This window comes from Pelodiscus sinensis, chromosome 7 (assembly GCF_049634645.1).
Source record: "Pelodiscus sinensis isolate JC-2024 chromosome 7, ASM4963464v1, whole genome shotgun sequence".
Classification (NCBI taxonomy): Eukaryota; Metazoa; Chordata; order Testudines; family Trionychidae; genus Pelodiscus; species Pelodiscus sinensis.
The window spans coordinates 73,165,506-73,188,516 of NC_134717.1; the positions used below are offsets into that span (position 1 = coordinate 73,165,506).

At 44.1% G+C, this 23,011-nt stretch overlaps 1 protein-coding gene across 5 annotated transcripts in view; it reads left to right on the plus strand.

Annotated features, from left to right (window-relative positions):
* The window catches only part of SPATS2L (spermatogenesis associated serine rich 2 like), an 87,292-nt gene that overhangs the window by 43,838 nt on the left and 20,443 nt on the right, over positions 1–23,011 (plus strand). For all 5 annotated transcript variants that reach the window (XM_075934277.1, XM_075934279.1, XM_075934278.1 and 2 more), the window contains 4 exons: positions 785–834; positions 2,007–2,247; positions 11,264–11,428; positions 12,045–12,180. In XM_075934277.1, coding sequence (XP_075790392.1) covers positions 785–834; positions 2,007–2,247; positions 11,264–11,428; positions 12,045–12,180 — 592 coding nt within the window. The remainder of the gene's footprint in view (positions 1–784; positions 835–2,006; positions 2,248–11,263; positions 11,429–12,044; positions 12,181–23,011) is intronic.

The following is a 23,011-nucleotide window of genomic DNA, read 5'->3' on the forward strand; positions in this document are numbered from 1 at the left end:
AAAAGTGCCAATAAAGCCTTCTTATTTCACCATCACGTCTTCTGAATATGACAGCTATTTTACAAGAGATATGGGAGTAAAATGTTAAGTTGTAAATATTTTTCTTTTTAAATAATCCTCCGCCAAAGACTAACTAGGCTGTCTCAGAGAGGTAAGTACTGCTCATAATATACCAGGCTTTACCTTTATCCTAAATTAATACTAAATTTAAAACACATGAGCAAAGCACTTAAGCATATGGTTTCAATGGGACTTAAGTAGGTACTTAAAATTAGACACCTGTTTAAGAGCTTTTCTGATTCAAGGCCACAAAGAGCATATATGTTAAGCAGCTTACATCTTCATAGTCTAATGTGAAGCATAAGAGATTTTCAAAGTACCCATAGAAGATTATAGATATGTTGTATAGATATACTTATTCTATACAACTTTGTGTCTTGTTTTCCTACCATAAGTGTGTCTTATTTAGAGAATTATTAAGAAAAGTTTTCCAATATCCAAAATAGAATGATGAAAAACCACTAATTATAAGATAGGGAGACCGGTAGATGCAAATAATAAAAACTATACATGAACTGTAAATCAAATAAATATAACATTGAGGAATATAAAAATGTAAATAAAGCAGATAAATTGTTTCTCCCACATTTGAAACACTTGCAAAAAAAAAAAAAGGAAACTTAATATATGTCTCCTACTTAGGAGATTAGGAATCATTTTTGAGAACAGTTGTTCTTTAGCACAGTTGAACACTTGCTGAAGCATTTTTCTTTTCCCACTGTAGGTAGTGCAGTTCAGGTACTAAAAGAATGGAATATGACAGGGAAAAAGAAGGTAAGGCCTCACTCTTATGAGTTAAAATATTAATACCATTAATCAACATTCTGTAATAGAGTATAGCAACAAATTGTTGCTGAATCTTGTGCTAATTTGCTAACATGATAAATTATTTTGATCCACATTTGCATTCAGAAAGCTTCAAAGTAAATGTGCAGCTTACTTGATAATTCATCTCTTTTGGTGTTATCTCTCTATATTGCTGTTCAGGTAGGGCTACCAGGTCAACCGGGTACACACATGGGAACCAAGCTCTTAAAAGTCAGTCAAGCACCATGGCGGGAGGCAACAGCACTGCCCAGAGGGAACAGCCAGGGGGCGGGGCCTGGACAAGCATGCATCTCTGACGTCAGGAAAGGGCACTGGATTTGAAAGGAGGAAAGTGGACACAGAGGAGACAGAGAGGACAACGGAGGAGGCGGAGGACAGCAAGAGAGAGTGAGAGAGACGCAGCAGGAGGAGGAGGAGAGAAACACAGAGTGAGAGGCAGGAGGGGGAGAAGAGAAAGAGAGAGAGACAGAGAGGCAGGAGGCGGACGAGAGCTGAGAGAGAGAGAGGGTGAGGCAGTAGGAGGAGATGATAGAGAGAGAAGCCGTTTGCACCGCTTGCTCCTGCACTGCAGCCCGGTTGATGGGGCAGAAGTCAGCCAAGTGCCACGGCAGAAGGCGAAGAGGGGTGGGGCAATGACATACATGCCCGGGGGCGGGGCCTGGACAAGTATGCATCCCTGATGGAGACAGAGGAAAGTGGAGACAGAGTGAGAGGCAGGAGGGGGTGAAGAGAAAGAGAGAGACGGAGAGAGAGGCAGAAGGCAGAGGAGAGCTGAGAGAGAGGGGGAGGCAGGAGGAGGAGGAGAGAGAGAGAGAGAGTGAGAGACGGAGCAAGAGACCAGAGGCTCAGGAGAGAAGACCGATGTGGTGGAGAGACTTGAAAATCCCGTCTTATGACGGGCTAATTGGCTAGTATCACAATATGGTCTGTAAATATGCCATACATTGTAACTATCACGTTTCACATATACTTAATGGCCTGTAAATATAATTATAATCATTGCAGTTTGTGAAACATTTTTCAGAACTGAAAAGAATGAACAATTTATTGCTCATATTTTGAGTCAATCTGATTTATGCCCAGTAATGTTTCTGTCCTGGCAATATTTCTCAATTTAGAACAATAAAAGGAAAAGAAGCAAATCTAAACAGCATCAAGGCAATAAAGATCCTAGAGAAAAGAATGATAGAACTGAAAAGGTTTCACTAGAACCCCAAGAGATATATGGCTGCCATTTGAATGGATGTGACAAGGATAACTCTTCCATTGACTCTGCCAATGAAAAACCAGAAGTCATTTCTCAGGAGGACAAAAGCTGTGGATTCGAGGAGGTGGTACAAACACATCCAGAAATTACAGGTTAGTAGAAGGCACCTTTACAGCCATGCCAGAGCCAAGTCAATGTGCAAAAAGAATTTGGCACCTTTACTGAAGTGCTGTAAACTTTAATTTAAAAAAAATCAAGCAGACAGCTGTGTTTGGACAAAATAGGACCTAATCTTGCCAGGAGAACCAAGCAGGAGGGCCCCACCTGGAAACAATTCTTTTTGCAAGATCAAGACCTAAATGTCCGGGAAGATGAGTGTATGAGAGAAGCAGTGACAAGGCCCCATAAAACTGCCCAAAGTGACTCTGGTTTTAAGGATTCATGAAATGTTACAATTCCCTTATTGTTTAGTCACAGCCCCATCTGCTTTTATTTACATACTGTAGTCTATCTAGATGAACAGCTAAAAAACTCCCAGTGACTTCTTTGAGACCATCCCCTGGCCCAGGGCTGGCTTTAGGCCGATTCCCCCGAATCAGGCCCTGCACCTAAGAGGGGGCCCCTGCACCTAATAGGGCCCCATTCCTGGGCACGCAGCGCATGCGCGGGGCCCTGAGCCCTAGGCACACGGTGCATTTGAGGCCCCACCCCCGCGAATCAGGCCCCACACTTCCTAAAGCCAGCCCTGCCCTGTCCCGACTGCTGGGAGATTCAATCTGGCAGCTCCTCTGATGACATGCTATTCAACCAGGATTTTCATGTTGAGTCTGGAACTCCTGGAGACTGTGATGAAAGCTGCAGTGTCCCTCCCTGGGACTCTTTTGAAATGAGGTTTGTTTTTGTAAAGTCAGTGAAAACAAACCTCATCCTTTTGAGGAGAATATTCAGTGAAAGCCTGCTTTGACTTGGCCTTCAAGTATTCTTACATAAAGTTCAGGTTTATTTTAAATTGTTCTTGTTTATACGTTTTTGAACTCCTAGCACTTCAAAACTTCTGAAGGGCCTAGATCAATCCCTCTGTTGTTATTCTTGATAAATACATGAAAGTGGCAGTGCATTAAAGGCGCTTTCCTTGAAATCACTTTGTTCATGATTGCAAACTTGCTACTTAGGGTACGTCTACACAGCAAAGTGATTTTGAAATAACAGCCTTTATTTAGAAATAACTTTCCTAGTGTCTACACAGCCAAACAGCTATTTCGAAATAAATTCAAAATAGCGGAGCGCTTATGTCGAATTTGGTGAACCACATTCTACGAGGAATAACGCCAAATTCGAAATAGCTAATTCGAAATAAACGCTGTGTAGACGCTTATTTTGAAATAGGGGGCCTCCAGCCCTTCCCAGTGTGCCCTGGTGGCCAATCTGGGCCAAACCAGGAAAACTCCTCTCCTCTCCCCCAGAACCGAAGCCCTTAAAAGGGTAGACTCTGGCCACAGTGCCTGTGCCAGCTGCAAGCCTGCCAGCCCAGAGCCAGCAGTCGCTGCTCCTGACCCAGTGGCCAAACCATGAGCCAGGCAGCCAGTGCCAGCCAGCCCTCCACTGCTCCCCGGGCCCAGTCCCCAAGCTCCCAGGAGCCTGTCACGGGTCGGAGAAGGTGGGTGCCTTCCTGGTCTAGTGCAGAGATCATGGACCTGATTGAGGTTTGGGGGGATGCCTCCAATGTCCATGATCTCTGCACTAGATGGAGGAGTGCGGCCATCTACAGACACCAAAGGCCACATGCGCACCCAGGAGCTGACCTGAAATTGATTCTGTGCTAGGGTGGTGATGCCAACCTCTGGCCAACTAGATACGAATTGCCATCAAACAGAATAGCTGAGTATAACTACTTATCGAAAAGGAACTATGCCTTGAAAAAGAGATGCACGTTCTTATGTTTCAGCAATGGCTCTCAAATCACATTGTGATTAAGAAGTTCCAAATTTCCATGTCAGAGTATAGTTATCATTTATTCTGCTGTCTATAAATATTCATGTAGTATTATTTTCTCTGTAAAGTCTTGTAATGGCTACAAATATGTCAAGCAGCTTCAATAAGTGACTTGGAGGTGTGATTAAGGCTGGAAATTTCAAAGCTGGTGAGGTACCTAAATACAAATAGACAAGTGGGACTTATGTTTCCATTAAATTTAAAAAATGGTTTATGCGTGTGCAAGGTAGCTGTGTGCTTGGAGAAGAGTGTCTAGATTATTTGGGACATCGTGGCTACGTCTAGACTGGCCCCTTCTCCGGAAGAGGCATGCAAAGCAGGCAAGTCAGAATAGGGAAATCCGCGGGGGATTTAAATTTCCCCCGCGGGATTTAAATAAACATGGCCGCCGCTTTTTTTCCGGCTTGGGGAAAAGCCGGAAAAGAGCGTTTAGACTGGCGCGATCCTCCGGAATAAAGCCCTTTTCCGGAGGATCTCTTATTCCTACTTGCAAGGGCTTTATTCCGGAGGATCGCGCCAGTCTAGACGCTCTTTTCCGGCTTTTCCCCAAGCTGGAAAAAAAGCGGCGGCCATGTTCATTTAAATCCCGCAGGGGATATTTAAATCCCCCGCGGATTTCCCTATTCTGACTTGCCTGCTTTGCATGCCTCTTCCGGAGAAGGGGCCAGTCTAGACGTAGCCCATGTGTGTGACTGGGAGGTAGGTGTTTTTTTCCATCTCTTTCCAATGATACAAACAAAATTTTATATGTATAAAATAAAAACTTGTGATTTCTTGGTCTTTCTATCTGGTAACTGCAATTAATTATATTGATTTCAAAATTCTACTGTAATTTTGCATGTTAATACAAATGGCAGTAATAACCATATCCAAATAATATTAATTATTTAATAAAAAAAGTATAATTGCAAATTTTCTACAGCAGAAGCAAATACTTGCTTAATTTGACTCTGTCACAGCAACATTGAAATCTAGGAAAATATCTTCTTTGCAATGTTCTGAAATGGTGGTGGAAAGAATTTCTCCTTGAGTTCCCTTTCAACTTTAATATGAGGAAATATATATCTCTCTGGAGATATTTAAGAACAGGTTAGATAGACATCTGTCAGGGATGGTGTAGACGGAGCTTGGTCCTGCCTTGAGGGCGGGGGGCTGGACTCGATGACCTCTTGAGGTCCCTTCCAGTCCTATGGTTCTATGATTCTATGTAATTGTACACAGCAAAATACTGAGTAAGATCCCTTAGAGGTCAGCTGCTTGTGGCTTTTGATCAAGATGAATGGCATGTATTGAAGACCTGGAAAAGAGTTTGGAATTTAGTCAAGCATTTCTGAGCATTTTGGTTCCAAATGTTCTCTTTGTATTATAATCATCTCTGTTTTGTCTGTTGTTGCCGTCTTCTTCTTCTTCTTCTCCTCCTCCTCCTCCTCCTCCTCCTCTCCCCCCCCCCCCCCCCAATGTTCTTGTAATCCTTTTTCATTGGACATTTATTAGCACTATCAGTTCTGAGCTCTGCTCTAGCAGTAAATTTATTTGATCTCTTGAACCCGGGGCCAAGGATCAGTTTGGGTATGTCTACACTACCACCCTAGTTCGAACTAGGGTGGTTAATGTAGGCAACCAAAGTTGCAAATGAAGCCCGGGATTTAAATATCCTGGGCTTCATTTGCATCTTACCGGGCGCTGCCATTTGTAAAGCCCCGGTAGTTCGGACTCCGTGCACGCGGCACGGAGCAGGTAGTTCAGATTAGGCTCTCTAATCCGAACTACCGGTACACCTCGTTCCACAAGGAGTAATGGTAGTTCGGATTAGAGTGCCTAATCCGAACTACCTACTCCGTGCCGCGTGTAGCCGCGGGCACAGAGTCCGAACTACCGGGGCTTTACAAATGGCGGCGCCCGGTAAGATGCAAATGAAGCCCAGGATATTTAAATCCCGGGCTTCATTTGCAACTTTGGTTGCCTACATTAACCACCCTAGTTCGAACTAGGGTGGTAGTGTAGACATACCCTTCCAGACTAGAGGCCTTTTAAATGTATTTTCAGCTGTTCAAGCCCAATAAATATAATTTGAATGAATGAAATTAGGCAATGACAAACCTGGTGTGACTTGGTAGATCATCTTTTAGGCCAGAGGCCAATGTGCCTAGATAGGTTTACTAACATAGGTACTAGAATACTCTGCCAGTTCTTATTCATGGAGTTTCCTCTGAATTGTCCTGTCAAAGACATGGGTCTAGGCAGGACTTGTGGAAATGGAAGGGGATTCCCTTATGCAACCATCAGATGCTTATGATCTAGTGAGAACATTGGCCTCTGCTTTACAGTTCTTTACACTCCCCTCAGCATGTGGTGGATGAGGCTGCAGCTTTAATTTCCCTGCCTCCCTTCTCTGACTCAGTTCCTTGAGCAATGAAATCCTCAACACACAAAGGGGTTTCGAAGACCAGAAGGACAAATTGTGCCAACTTCCCCAACTACCTGTTTAGATCTTAAGGGCTTTTCCTTTGCATGTGATTCTGTCAAGGCATTTTTTAAGGTTTTGAATGTCAAGGTGTTATAAAAAAGATAAAACACCCATTTTTGTGGTCTGTGGCTCAGCTGGGGACTCAGTGAGTTTCTGTGAGCAGGTTCCATTACTTGCAGGTCTGATAAACACTTAACCATCAATACACCAAAGATCACTTCTTAGACTAGACTATTAGTGCAATAAAAACAACATCTGAGGAGTTGCTCAGAAGGAAGGGAAAATGGATAGTGAAAAACCAGCTGTTGTGACCTGCACAGCTTGTGCCATGTTTGTATTCCTCCCAGAAGATAGAAGTAATTTTGTCTGTACTGAGTGCAAGCTGGTCTCCATATTGGAAGCAAAGGTTAAAGGACTAGAGGCCCAAGTATCAACCCTACATTCCATCAGAGAAGATGACTTGCTGGATAGAAGGCAACATTTAATACTGCAGGCACGGCATGCTAAAGAACCACTGAGGGCAGTACAGAACAGGGAAGAAAATTGGCAGCATGTGGCCTCCAGGAGAAGAAGGAATACTCGGGTATCCCCAATCCCGATAGTGGTAAGTGACCACTTTCAGGCTCTCTGCACAGGTACAATGGTGGAGAATGCTTTGGCAGAGATGTTTGAGGGAAGGGATCAGAAGGAGACCAGAAGACATGGGATGCATAGTCCTAGGAATGGGGGTTCCACAACCACCACTCCCAAGAGAAGGAGATGGATGCTGGTGGTCGGAGACTCCCTCTTAAGAGGGACAGAGTCATCCATCTGCCATCTAGACTGGGATTCTCAAGAAGTGTGCTGCTTACCTGGAACACTGAGAGCCTTCTGAGACTGATCAAACCTTCGGACTCCTACCCCTTCAAACTTCTCCATGTAGGAACTAATGATACTGCGAAGAATGACCTTGAGCGGGACACTGCAGATTATATTGCTCTGAGAAAAAGGATCAAGGAGTTTGAGGCACAAGTGGTGTTCTCGTACATCCTCCCTATTAAAGGAAAAGATCCAGGTGTAGGGATTGTCAAATTGTGGAAGTGAATGTGTGGTTGCACAGGTGATATTGGAGAGAGGGATTTGGTTTCTTCGACCATGGGATGCTGTTCCGGGCACAAGGACTGCTAGGAACAGATGGGATTCACCTAACGAATAAAGGGAAAAGCATCTTTGTGAGAAGGCTTGCAAACCTAGTGAGGAGGGCTTTAAACTACGTTCATCAGGGGATGGTGACCTAAGCCCTGAGGTAAGTGAGGAAGTGGGATACTGGGAACTAACACAGGGAGGAAGGTGCAACAGAGGAGGACCCCTGATTCATACAGAGAAGGTAGGGTAGTTAGCTCGTTATCTAAGGTGTCTGTACATGAATGCACAAAGCCTGGGAAACAAGCAAGAAGAATTAGAAGTCCTGGCACAGTCAAAGAGCTATGAGGTGATTGGAATAACAGTCATGTGGGATGGCTCACATGACTGGAGCACTGTCATGGAAGGGTATAAACTGTTCAGGAAGAACAGGCAGGGGAGAAGGTGTTGCATTGTATGTAAGAGAGCAGTATGATTGCTCAGAGCTCTAGTATATATAAAGGAAGAAAGCCTCTTTGGGTTAAGTTTAGAGGCAGGAGCAACAGAGGTGATGTTGTGGTTGGTGTCTGCTACAGACCTCAAGATCAGGTAGATGAGGTAGATGAGACTTTCTTCAGACAGCTAACGTAAGCTTCCAGGCCCTGGTTCTCATGATATGGGGAAGTCAGTGGATGTGATATACCTTGACTTTGGCAAAGCTTTTGATACAGTCTCCCACAGTATCCTTGCCATCAAGTTAAGGAAGTATGGATTGGATAAATGGACTGTTAGGTGGATAGAAAGCTGGCTAGATTGTCAGACCCGATGGGTAGTGATCAGTCGTTTGATGCCTGGTTGACAACTGGTATTAAGTGGAGTGCCCCAAGGATCGGTTTTACGGCCGGTTTTGTTCAACATCTTTACTAATGACCTGAATGAGGGGATGGATTGCACCCTCAGCAAGTTTGCAGATGACACTAAGCTAGGGGGGGAGAGATAGATACACTGGAAGGAAGGGATAGAGTTCAGAGTGACCTAGACAAATTGGAGGATTAGGCTAAAAGAAATCTGATGAGGTTTAACCAGGACATGTGCAGAGAACTGCACTTGGGATGGAAGAATAACAAGCATTGTTACAGGGTGGGGGCCAACTGGCTAAGCAGCAATTTGGCAGAAAAGAACCTGGAGATTACAGTGGATGAGAAACTGGATATGAGTCAACAATGTGCCCTTGTATCCAAGAAGGCTCATGGAACATTAGGTTGCATTAAGAGGATCATTGCCAGCAGACCTAGAGAGGTGATTATTCGCCTTTATTTGGCATTGATAAGACCACATCTGGAGTACTGTGTCCAATCCCCATTACAGAAAGGATGTGAACACACTGGTGAAAGTCCAGTAGAGGGCAACAAAAATGATTGGGGGCTGGAGAACATGATTTATGAGGAAAGGCTAAGGGATTTGGGCTTATTTAGTCTGCAGAAGAGTGAGGGGGGATTTGATAGCTGCTTTCAACTTCCTGAAAGGAGGTTCCAAAGAGGATGGAGAGAGGCTGTTCACAGTAGTGACAGATTACAGAATGAGGAGCAATGGTCTCAAGCTGCAATGGGAGAGGTTTAGGTTGGATATTAGGAAAAACTATTTCACTAGGTGGATGGTGAAGCACCGGAATGGGTTACCTAGGGAGGTGGTAGATTCTCCATCCCTAGAGGTTTTTAAGTCTCGGCTTAACAAAGCCCTGGCTGGGATGATTTAGTTATGGTTGGTCCTGCTTTGTGCAGGGGGTTGGACTCGTTGACCTCCTGTTGTCTCTTCCAGCCTGAGGAGTCTATGATTAGTGTTCTAAGCCCTTATGAAATACATAATGTCACAAAAAATTTACTCCAAATGTCACAAAACAATTTAGCAGTTTTTACTCAAGTCATTGATTTTTCAATGTTAGTGAGAGTCACAGGTCCCTAATCTTTGTTGGTCGTGTTCCTGAGCTGGCACTGTTCTGTAGTGATTTGATGTAATTTCCCCAATTACTTTAATTTTGCTGAATTTCCTCAATTGAACTTCAACATCTTGTTGCAGCATGTTTAGAGACTGTTTACTAGGCTAGGTCTGGACTAGGCTAGTAGGAATCTTAAGTAAAACCTCAGGAACAGAGGTTCATAACTCTGAACAAAATACTGTATTATGGTTGTTCTTTCAAAGGTGTACAACTGAAAATTGACTTGAAACTTTAATGGTTGAAAGAAAAATGCTGCTTTTTATTTTTAGTAGTTTTTGATTAACTCAATATTATACTGAATTTGCTTTATTTTTTATTGTTTATTTCCTGTTGCTGCCTGGTTTTTTCTTTCCTGCTGGCATCCCCAAGAGCAGCTGGGGTGCTGCTGGGTTGGTCCTGCAGCCCCGAGGGGCAGCGCAACGGGACCAACCCAGCAGCTCCCCAGCTGCTCTGCCCCCGGCTTCCCAATTCAGCTGCTGGTCAGCGGCTGAATCAGGGAAGCCAGGCGCAGAGTAGCTCCAATAGTCTGGCTGCCAAAGCACTTCCGGGTCCCCGATGGTGCCGGACCATCAGGAGTGCCGGAGCATTGGATGCCCGACCAATGGAGTTTTACTGTATTAAGTATTATTTAATCATCAAGAATAGAATTATTTGGTATAAGAAACAGGGTTTTTTAAAAGTGCAAGCTATGTGAATTTCAATAATTGAGACTCAGAGAGGCTATGTGACTTGCAGAAGATTAAAGATAATCCTGAAATTTTTAGCTCCCACTCCTGAACTGAGAAAGTGAACATTTGCATTTATATTCTGCATAATTATGACTCTGAATGCTGATTTTTCTTGCTGCTACAGACACATACAATTTTTCCTAGGTTGGTTATTTTTCTGTATGTTCAATTCTTTATCCTTTATACCCTCTAATCGCCTGTAAACAAATAAACACTGCACTCTCCATACCACACCTTCATACTTCAAACTTTTGGGGCTGTTTCTCCCGTGTTATTCCAGCCTTATTCAGATTTATTCAAGCCTTTGATATTTGATGAAAGATTACAGTTAATTGAGTGCTTAGTTTATGGAATAAGATATTTATACCATTCTATCACAGAAAAGTAAAATCTATAATTTTTAGACTGGTGGAACATCAAATCTGCTTAATCATAGAGCTGTAGTAATGATGTTCGATCAGTCTTAGATTTTCTGTACGCTATTCACTGGTGAAACAAACTTCATTTTATCAATGTAGAAACATTCTAATCCAATAACAATTAATCTTATCTGTGTAGGTTTCTTCATGAAGTTGATGGATTTCCACTTCATACTGGTAAATTCAGTGTCTTGCACAGTGACAGGTCTCAGAGTGGGGAGCTGTGTTAGTCTGTATCTGAAAAAACAATGAGAAGTTCTGGGACACCTTAAAGACTAATGGATTCTAGTGGGCATAAGCTTTTGTAGGTTAAATCCACTTCATCAGATGCATCTGGCAAAAGGGTTTTTACCCACAAACACACATGCCCAATAAAATCTTTTAGTCTTAAAGGTGACACAGGACTTTTCATTGTTTAAAGAATCCTAGTAACTTCTTTATTTACTATTTGTTGTTCTCTTACAGAAAAAAACCTGGAGCACAAAAGAATATCTGTAGATTTAAACCAAAAGTCATCAGTTCAACCTCAGTGTAATGAAGGCAGACCAAAGTTAAAAACATCCACTAATAAATCATCCATTCCTGCAGCCCATCTTGAAAAGAAACCAGACGATTCAATGAAGAAAAGAGGTAAAGTGGATGTCTTTTCTGATTACAATTCATCAGTCTGTGTATGGTGAGCTGATCAGATTTGCAATGCATCACAAGAAGACTGAGTCAAGAGCTCACATGAGGAGGAGAAGCAACGCATGGAATAAGATATCTGAGATGATTGCTTTTTACTGAAGACCCTTGTGTGGGTTTTTTTTACTCTTTTCATCTTTCTGACTGGGGGGGGTTTCATAGATTTAGTGGATCTGCTTCTGATCTATAAATCAAGGGCAATTTCACTGAAGTTACTCCAATATGAGCGAGGGCAGAATCAGAATCCGCATAACTAACATGGGCAGGATTATCCATATTCTGTTGGACATGCTTATTCACAAAGAGTCATTTGGGAATTTAAGACTGTGTAGGGTCTAAAACTAACGTTTGTCATAACTTTGATCCTGAGGCTGGAATAGGATGAATTTTGTCTAATATTCTTAGTAGTGGAAGCACCATATTTAGGTCAATGGAAAAAACTCACAGCACCTTAAGCAGGACCTGAATTTTACTCAAACCTTTGAAATACTTTATTTTTTCACGCCAGATTGGACAGCATTCAGGTTGCTCACTTTTGTACTCTTTTTTTGTTTTGTTTTAGGTCCAAACATTGAAAAATCTGTGAAAGATTTGCAACGTTGCACAGTTTCTTTAACTAGATACCGCATGATGATCAAAGAGGAAGTAGATAATTCAGTGAAGAAAATCAAAGCTGCTTTTGCTGAATTACACAGCTGGTAGGTAAATCAGTGTGGGAACGACTTCTGCAAATTCTGGGCAAAAAGGGTCTTATGCAGGCTACGAATGTATCTGGGAAACTTTGTTTAAATCCTGCTTATATATATTATTTGTTTTTAACCAGAAAAGATAGTGTTAGCAAGTCACAACTTTCAGACCATAAACTGCTAAAAAAGTATACATTAACATAAACAGAGCCCCATCATAATGCCTAATAAAATAACCCATCATAAAGGGTGGGATTTGAAAGATGCTTTGCTTTGGCCTAAATCTGCACTATTGACCTCAGTGGGAGTAGAGTTAGGTCAACACTGAACAATTTTGGAAATCCCATTCATAGAGTTCACTGAAGTTGTCCCAAAAGAATCCATACAACGTATAACAAAACATACTGCCCATATTCTGTCCTCAGAGGAATAAGCATGATGCCCCATTACCTAAGTTCCCTGTAAACTGTACGATAGGGCAGTGGCGCAGCTTCTTAATGAGCCCTGCCAAGAGCCTTATGGCTGTTCATCGAGAGCTTCCTGACTGGAGAGGGGCACTCCCTCAGCAGCAGAAGGTTCCTGCTCCAGTCAACAAGTGCACTAGTAGAGAAGGGGACATGAGGAGGAGGGGAGGGAGAAAGTAGCTGGGACGGGAGAGGGCCAGAGGGGGCCAGAAGGGAGAGAGGCTTGGAGCATGCAGTCTCCCAGCTGGGTGTCTGGTAGAGGAGAGGTTTGATTATAGAGGTCTGATTACAGGAGCTGGGTTTGCCTGCAGCTTCCTGTGAGGAAACCCAGCACTCTCCTCTAGCTTCCTGGGCTGGGGCTGGGGGTAGCAGATTGCATGGTGATAGGTGGGGGAAAGAAGGGGTGGGTGAGTGGGTGGGTGTTGATGTCTGTGCAGAGAGGTGGGGATAGAGGGGAGTTTGTTTGTCTTAACTTGCTTCCATCTGGGCTGCAGGCTACAAGAGTCAAATGCTGTCTGTGTCAGTACAGCGCAGACATAGGGCTCTCTCATGGGCTGGGGCAGGCTGTATGGGGTGGTACCAAAATTTCAGGTGTGTTACAAGATTTTAGACTGCTTTTGAATACTGGCACAAAAGACCTAGATCAAGACCAGGGCTTGCCAAGCCACTGCGAGTCCTGCTCACCAGCCGCGCGGTTCGGCACAGTGCTGCACGGCTGCGCCAGCTTGTAATCTACTTGCCACGGGTGAGTAGATTACATTAATTGTCGAGCCCTGATCATGACATTTGCATGATTACATTTCAAACAAAGTTTACATAGGTATTATCAGCTTAAGGTAAGAAAGAAAAGGTTTCTTTTAACAGAATTTTTTTAGTGTTGCAGATATTTGCCAACTGTGATCATGGGGTACTTCTAGATTACATGCCTCTGCCAACAGAAGCATGTAAAATAGGCTACCTGACATAGTCAATAAAGCGGGGATTTAAATACCCCTGGCTTCATTAAAATAAAAATGGCCACCACGCTGTGCTGGCTCAGCTGATCGTTGGCACAGCGTGCGAGTCAACAGGAAACGGCTTTATCGACTGCTCTCTTATGCCTCATGAATGGGGCAGTTGAACACCTGGAGTTAACTGACCAGGCCTGCAGAGTCAGTGGTCTTACTACTGCTCACACTTCCAGCACAACATCTTTTACACTGGCATAAGTGTGATGGCAAAGTCAGGCCAGAGGGGTGCAATAGAATGGGAAAAGGCAGCTGTAGAAGGGTACAAGCCCACTCCTGTGTTAAATAGAAATGGGTCAATCAGGATCAGCTGAGACAGAGCTACCATGTACCAATTATGGTCAGCTGATTCCACTTCAGGCCTGTCTGAGATCTTTTTTAAGTTCCTCCTGTTGGGTGGAGAGGAGGAGAGAGAGTAAGAGAGAGGCAAACACACACACAAGCTGCTAATAAGCCAGAGTCAGCAGGGGAGCGAGCAGCTTCAGAAGGAGAGACTGGGCTCCCTATCCCAGGGGAAGACCACAAGTCTAACCCTCTGCTGAGGGGGAGGCTGACTGCCCGGATGCGACAGATAGAGGATACTATACCTGAGGCCCCTCTTGCTAAGGGGAAAGAGAACAGAGACTTGCAAGGAAAAGAAATGGGTGACACATGTGGTGTCAAAAATGGGATCAGCCACGAGGCTTCACAGCGAACCCTCCCAAGGCAGGTTAAATCACCCCCTCTTAAATAATAATACTATTAATAAAGAATGGAAGAGAGAATAAAGGCGCTGATACAGGCCACTGCAGCACAGCAGGAAGCTACCAAGGTCCATGTGGCTGCCCAGTAGGAGTCAGTACAGCTACAGCAAGAAAGGAAGCCCTGGCTGCTCAGATGCACTGCCAAGATGGGACATGGCCTATACAGCCCAATAGTTATCTACAAAAGATGACAGCGGAGGACACTGTGGACGCATATCTTCTTGCCTTCGAAAAGACAGCCCTTCGGGAGGCTTGGTCTCAAGATCAGTGGGCCAGTGTTCTTGCTCCTTTCCTTTGTAGGGAAACCCAGAAGGCCTATTTGAATATGCCAGAGGAAGTGGCTACTGATTACTCCTAGATGAAGGCTGAGATCTGGGGTGACAACAACCATAACGATCCAAAGGTTCTATGAATGGAAGTACCAGGACAGCAAAGCACTGAGGTCCCAGATGGCAGGGGCCTTATGAAGTAATGGAAGTTATTGGAGAAGTCAACTATAAGGTCCAATAACCTGATTGCAGTAAGACAGAGAAGATCTGTCACATCAGTCTGTTGAAACCCTGTCAGGAAGCACAATTGGTCGCTCTGGGGGTGCCTTCCCAAGAAGAAAATGATTCGAGGCAGGTGGGAATATCCCCTAAGTTGACCCCTGAACAACAAGCGGAAGTTATCAATATGATTGAACAGAACATAAGAACGGCCATACTGGGTCAGACCAAAGGTCCATATAACCCAATATTCTGTCTTTCAACAGTGGCCAATACCAGATGCCCCAGTGGGAGTGAACAGAACAGGGAATCATCATGTGATCCCTCTCCTGTCATCCATTTCCAGCCTTTGACAGAGGCGAGGGACACCATTCCTACCCATCCTGCCTAATAGCCATTAATGGACTTAATGTCCATGAATTGTGATGTGTTCTTGGTGAAGCCAGGTCAAACTACCCAAGTTTACTAGTATATTCTTATAGATCCAGGAATGAAGGTCAATGCTAAGCCCTACTGGATCCTGGAGGCAAAATGAGAGGAAGTCCAGATTGAGGTTAGGAAAATGTTATTGAGGAGTCCTGTATTCAGCCCTGTAGTTGTCCTGGCACCTACGCCCAATTGCAGCCTGCGGTTTTGGAATGACTTCCAAAATTAAACATGGTGTCCAAGTTTGATGCCACGAGAAGATTGATTGATTCATTCACTGATTGGGGAAAGCCTGGTTTCTATCCACTCATGACCTGACCAAGGAATACTGGCAAACCATCTGGCCAAGGAAGCCAAAGAGAAGATGTCCTTTTCAACACTGGAAGGACTCTACCTATACACTGTCCTCTCTTTCGGATTACAGGCAGTCCCCGAGTTACGCGGATCCGACTTACGTTGGATCCGACTTACATTGGATCCGCACTTAAGAGCAGGGCTTTCTCGCCCCGGGGCTCGCAGGCAGCGGGACCGCCCAGAGCACAGCGGTCCTGCCACCTCGACCTCCGGGGCAAGAAAAGCTGCTCCGAGTACCCCTGGTCTGCTGGGGACTGTCTCCAGCAGACCAGGGACACCTGGAGCAAAGCCGGGGAGGCGAAGGGGTCCCACGCCTCCTCGGCTTTGCTCCGGGTGTCCCTGGTCTGCTGGGGACCATCTCCAGCAGACCAGGGACACCGGGAGCAAAGCCAGGGAGGCGGAGGGGTCCCGCGCCTCTGAGGCTTTGCTCTGGCAAAGCCTCAGAGGCGCGGGACGCCGCCGCCGCTGCGGCTTTGCTCCTGGTGTCCCTGGTCTGCTGGGGGGGGGGCGCAGCTAGTGCGCTCCCCCCAGCAGACCAGGCTTTTGTTGTGGACCCTGGGGTAGAGCAGCTGGGGTGCTGCCGGGTTGGTCCTGCAGGGACCTACCTGGCAGCCCAGCTGTTCTGTCCCAGGCTCAAGGTTCAGCCGCTGTTGAAACTATATTGTGGGAAGAGATGAAGTGAAGCCCCAATTGAACAAAGTAGAGGCAATACAAAATCATCCCCGACCTGTCCAGAAGAAATAGGTGAAGGTATTCCTGTTTGGAAATATCAGAGATTTATTCCCCGCTTTGCTTCCAGGGCATACCCTCTGACAGATCTGACAAAAGCCATGGCCAGATGTAGTAAAAATGAACTACTGCAGCAGAAAAAACTTTCATAGGTCTGAAGACGGCCCTCTGCAGTGACCCAGTGCTAACTTCCCAACTTCAAGAGGGAATTTATGTTACAAACCGATGACTCCGTGGTCAGGTTAGGTGCGTATTGTCACAAATGGTAGGGGAAGAAGAACATCCAGTCCTGCATCTTAGTAAGAACAAAACCACACGGTGATAGAGAAAGAATGCTTCGCAGTAAGGTGGGTAATGCAGAGCCTATGCTATTATCTATTCGGATGGAAACTCACTCTTGTCACAGACCATGCCCATGTAGTGGATGCACTGGGACATAGAAATGCATGGGTAACAAGATGGTTCCTGTCTATACAAATGCACATGCAAGCTGCTACTAAGAGATAGCTGGGGAGTGAGTAGTTTCACAAGGAAAGGCTGGGCTCCCTATCCCAGGGAAAGACCACAAGCCTAACACTCTGCTGAGGGTGAGGCTGACTACCTGGACGTGACAGGGGATCATAGAATCATAGAGCTGGAAGAGACCTCAGAAGGTCATCAAGTCCAGCCCCCTGCTCTAGGCAGGACCAATTCCAGGGATGTTTTACCTGAGGCCCATCTTGCCAACAGGAAGGGGTTCAGAGACTGGCAAGGAAAAGAAGGGCAGACCAGTGGTCCATCCAGTTAAATATTTTGGCTTCTGGAACTAGCTGATGATTCAGAAGGGATGAACAGAATAGGACAGTTATCATCGAATTTTCCAGTTCCAGCTTCTGAGATATAGGGACATCCAGCAAACATGGGGCTTCATTAATCATGATTAGTCTCAGTTTTAATAACCATGTTAAAAATAGAATATCAACTGAAATTTATTAAATATTTTGAATATTTTTTACAGTTTCAAATATGTTGATTTCAGTTACAACATAGAATACAAAGTATACACTGATCATATTATATTATTTTCAGCAAATATTTGCACTGTAAAAATAATAAAAGAAATAGAATTTCTCAGTTCACCTCATACAAGTACTTCTGTGAAATCTCTTTATCATAAAAGTGCAACTTACAAAGGTAGATTTTTTTTGTTACATAACTGCACTCAGAAAAACAAAACAATGTAAAACTCTACAATTCCACTCAGTCTTCTTGTTCAGCAGATGTCTCAGACCTGTCACCTGAGAGTGAGAATATGTATTTGCATGGCATTTTTGTAACAATTGCAACATATTTACATGCCTTATATGCTAAACATTCATATGCCCTTAAATGCTTTGGCCAACATTCCAGGGGACATACTTCAATGCTGATGACACTTGATGGAAAAAAATGTTAATTAAATTTGTGACTGAACTCCTTTGGCGGGAAGAGGAGGGTACTTTGTGTCTTCTTCTTTATTTTACCCACATTCTGCCATAGCATTCATGTAACAGCATTGATGAGAACACATTCACTGCAGATTTGACAAAACACAGTAGTACCAATGTGACATTTCTGAAATAGCTACGGTACTAGACCCAAAATTTAAGAACCTGACTTGCTTTCCAAAAGTCTAATTGGAAGAGTCCTTTCAGAAGTCTTAAAAGATACAGAAACTACAGAACTACCATAAAAGAAAATCAACCTTTTGCTGGTGGCATCTGACTCAGATGCTGAAATGAACATGTGTTGGTCCATTGTTGAGCAGTACCTGTCATCAGCATGGATTCATGTCTTCTGGAATGGTGGTTTAAATATGAAAAGACTTGTAGACACTAAAGTTTTACATTGTTTTGTTTTTGAATACAGAGGGTTTTTTTGTACATAATTCTAAGTTTATAAGTTCAACTTTCATGGTAAAGAAATTGCACTACAGTATTTGTAATGAGGAAATAAAAATACTATTTGTTTTGTACAGTAAAAATATTTGTAATAAAATATAAAGTGATCACTGTGCACTTTCTGTTCTGATATAATTTACATGAATTCATTTGAAAATGTAGAAAATATCCAAAAATACTTAAGTAAATGGTATTATATTATTGTTTAATAGTATGATTAATCATATGCTAGGGAAAGGGAAGAAGGACATAAAAAAGGGCAGGGTGATCCAGGGAACTACAGACCAGTCAGTCTTACCTCAGTCCCCAGAAAAATCATGATGGGGATCCTCAAGGAATCCATTTTGAAACACTTGGAAGAGGGGAAACTGATCGGGAATAGTCAATGTGGATTTACCAAGGGCAAGTCATGTCTGACCAATCTGATTAGCTTCTATGATGAGGTAACTGGCTCTGTTGACATGGGAAAGTCAGTGGATGTGATATACCTTGACATTAGCAAAGCTTTTGATACAGTCTCCCGCAATAATCTTCCTAACAAGTTAAGAAAGTATGGATTGGATATATGAACAGTAAGGTGGATAGAAAGCTGGCTAGATTGTCGGGCGCAATGGATAGGGATCAGTGGCTTGATGTCTGGTTGGCAACTGGTGTCAGGTGGAGTGCCCCAAGGATCGGTTATAGCACTAGTTTTGCTCAACATCTTTATTAATGACCCGGATGAGGGGATGAATTGCACCCTCAGCAAGTTTGTAGCTGACACTAAGCTAGGGGGAGAGATAGATATGCTGGAGGGCAGGGATAGGGTCCAGAGTGACCTAGACAGATTATAGGATTGGGCCAAAAGAAATCTGAGGAGGTTCAACAAGGACAAGTGTAGAGTCCTGCACTTGAGATGGAAGAATCCCACCATCGTTACAGGCTGGGGACCGACTGGGATGAGTAGCAGTTCGGCAGAAAAGGAGCTGGGGATTATAGTGGATGAGAAGCTGGATATGAGTCAACAGTGTGCCCTTGTAGCCAAGAAGGCTAATGATATACTAGGTTGCATTAAGAGGACCATTGCCAGCAGATCCAGAGATGTCATTATTCCCCTTTATTCGGTTCTGGTGAGGCCACATCTGGAGTATTGGGTCCAGTTCTGGGCCCCCCACTATAGAAGGGATGTGAATGCATTGAGGAGGGTCCAGTAGAGGGCAACCAAAATGATTAGAGGCCTGGAGCACATGACCTACGAGGAGAAGCTGAGGGATTTGGGTTTATTTAGTTTGAAGAAGAGAAGGGAGGAAGGGGATTTGATAGCAGCGTTTAACTTCCCAAAGGGGGGTTCCAAAGAGCCTGGAAAGAGGCTGTTCTCAGTAGTGACGGATGGCAGAACAAGGAGCAATGGTCTCAAGTTACAGTGGGGGAGGTCTAGGTTGGATATTAGGAAAAACTATTTCCCTAGGAGGGTGGTGAAGCACTGGAATGGGTTACCTAGGGAGGTGGTAGAATCACCATCCCTAGAGGTTTTTAAGTCTTGTCTTGACAAAGCCCTGGCTGGGATGGTTTAGTTGGGATTGGTCCTGCTTTGGGCAGGGGGCTGTGACAATGGACCATTTATTCCTACCCTTTGTTTATTCTTTTTTAATCAATTAGGCTATGTCTACACTAGTGGCTTCTTGTGCAAGTACAGCCGTTCTTGAGCAAGAATCCGCAGAGCGTCCACACTGCCCGCCTGCTCTTGCGCAAGGAAATTTACAGTACAGCGTGGTAAGAGATGGCACCTTGCGCAAGAGTAACGCTCTTTTTTATCCCGTGTAAGCCCTCTTGCGCAGGAGCTCTTGCGCAAGAGGGCAGTGTGGACGCTCGGCAGGGATTTCTTGTGCAAGAGAGCCTTATGGCTAAAATGGCCATCAGATCTTTCTTGCACAAGAGAGCATCCACACTGCCATGGGGGCTCTTGTGCAAAAGCACAGCTTGCACATGGCAGTGTGGATGTTTTCTTGCGCAAGACTTCTTGCACAAGAACTCTTGCAAGATGTTCTTGCGCAAGAAGCCACCAGTGTACACATAGCCCTAGGGTGTTTCTACACTGCACCATAACTCGAAACAAGAAACACAGTTTGAGCTATGCAAACTATGTATCTTATTTCGATGCCATTTTGAAATTATTTATTTTGTCATTTGGCGCTGTCTACACAGAGCCAAATTTCGAAATAAAGCACTATTCTGAAACGTCCTTTACTCCTCGTAGAATTAGGTTTATAGGGACATTAGAATAGCAAGCCTGGGCTTGCTGTTAAGACATGGGATAGCTACTTCGGGATACTCTGGTATCCCAAAATGGCATTGCAGTGTAGATGTACTATTAGTGATCCGTGAGAGGATCTTCCCTCTTCTCCCTCTTTTGATTAAGAACCTTTGGTGAAGGACTTTTTGAAAGTCCAAGTACACAGTATCCACTGGATCATCCTTGTGCACATTTATGGACATCCTCAAATAATTCTAACAGATTAGGGAGGCACCGTTTATCTTTAAAAAAGCTATATTGTCTCTTCTTCAACATATTATTTTCATCTACATATCTGATGTTTCTCTTTTTTTTTACACTCTATCCATAATACTGAATGATGTTATAAGTGGCCACTTATAAATAGATGGTTTCTTCTAATCTTTTCCATCCATGTGTAGATGTTTTTCCATCCATGTGTGGAATAAATGTTTTATGTGTAGCATGACATGTGTGAATGCACACCACCAGTAGAAACAAAAAGCCTAACTGTGGGCACTATGCTAATCAGCTAGGGTGACATTTGAATCTCTCCTGAGTGTCCAAATAAGCACACAGCTTAGCCACATGTTTGGAATGAATTTCAGGACACACAAAAGTGAGGTCTTCATGATACTAGAATCGCCCAAGTGTTATAGAGCAGGGGGCTGTGCCAGTTTCTCCCACTCTGTGCAGCCAGTTCAACAACCCCCTTTTCTGGCAACCTAGAGCTCTGCTGAACACTGACTGTCATTACCAGACATGGAAAATTGTTTAATGTTTTCAGATAAAGATTGCTATGAAACCATCATATTAATATTTGTTTTTGACCTACGATGCAAGCCCAAGTGCATTCAGATGAAAGATGAGGTCATTAATCCATTGCAGACATTTAATTTTCATAGATATTTTGCATGAATCTGTGCATTATAAAATGCACTCACAGATTTTGTTAGGAAGCCTTATAGCCTTTTGACTAAGTAAGCTGACAATAGGGGTCTGATTTGCAGCTCAGCTTCAATCCAGTCTTCCTTTCTGTGCCAGTAGTTTTGCAAATGCAATTCAATTTTTTTTGTGTTAAGTGGTTGTAATCAGATCTATAAATGATATTTATTAGGATTATTCATCTTTTAGCTTATAAAGAGCTGGTGTGCTAGACATCACATCGACGAGTATTTAAAGTGATAAGAACTCGAAGGACACATAGAACCCGCTCCTGTTCCCTCTTTAATAATAAAACTTCCCTTTGCTTCAGAGTCTTAATCAACTCCAGTGTCTGGGCCTCTGCGAACGCATAGCACATGCAAATGCAGGAAGTAAGCCATTTGGACAGTCGCTGGGAGGAAACAGGGGAACCCCTCCCACATTCCGCATAGGCCACGAACAGCTGTGTGGAGCTGCAAAAGGATAAAAGGTCAGCTCCTGATTCCTTTCCTCGTTGTTCGTATGAGGCTTGGCGTATAAGACTGACAGAAAAATATCCTGGTGCATGTGGAAGGCAGAAACCATCTTAGGGAAAAAGGACAGATGAGGCGGCAGCTGTACCTTATTCTTGAAGAACCGAGTATAAGGCAGTTCCAGCGTCAGTGCTTGGAGCTTCAACACTCGTCTAGCCAAAGTGATGGCAATCAGGAAGGCTACCTTGAAGGAAAGCAGTGACAATGGGCACGTGGCCAGTGGCTTGAACAGAGGGTCCATGAGCTGCACCAAGACCAGGTCCAGGTCCCATTGCAGAACAGGGACTCTGACCTGAGGGTAGAGGCATTCCAGGCCCCTCAGGAACTGAGAGATAACATCATGGGCGAACACCAAACAACCTTCTGTGGGTGGATGAAATGTGAAAATGGCCACCAGGTAGACCTTAACTGTGGTCAAAGCAAGGCTTTGTTGCTTCAGGTGTAGCAAGTAGTCCAGGATTTCCTGAAAGGAAGCTTCAGCTGGGACAACCCCACGCTGCTGCACCGATATGGAGAAATGAATCCATTGGGTGGCATAGATGGACTGCGTTGAAGGCTTTTGACTCTTGAAGAGAACCTTCTGGACATCACCTGAACACACTAGCTCCTGGGGGTTCAACCACAGATGAACCACGCTGTCAGGTGAAGCGAGCTGAGGTTGGGATAAAGCAAGTGTTCCTAGTCTTGGGAGAGCAGGTCTGGCCTTAGCTGCCCCTCTCGAGGGAAAACTGGGAGCAGAACTGGCTGCACGTCATGGTGTTTCTCATTGTGAAGAGGTCCACTAAGGGAGATCCCCAGTCGTGGAAGAGAGAGACAGCCGTCTTGGGGTAGAGAGCCCACTCATGGTGAGAGGCAAACTCTCTGATGAGACAATCTACTATCATGTTTCAAACTCCTGGGAGGTGATGGGCTTCCAGCACGATGTCATGCACATTGTAAAACTCTCAGGGTATGCCGACACTAGCTCGTTAATTCGAGCTAAGTAGGCAAATCAGGCAACCGGAG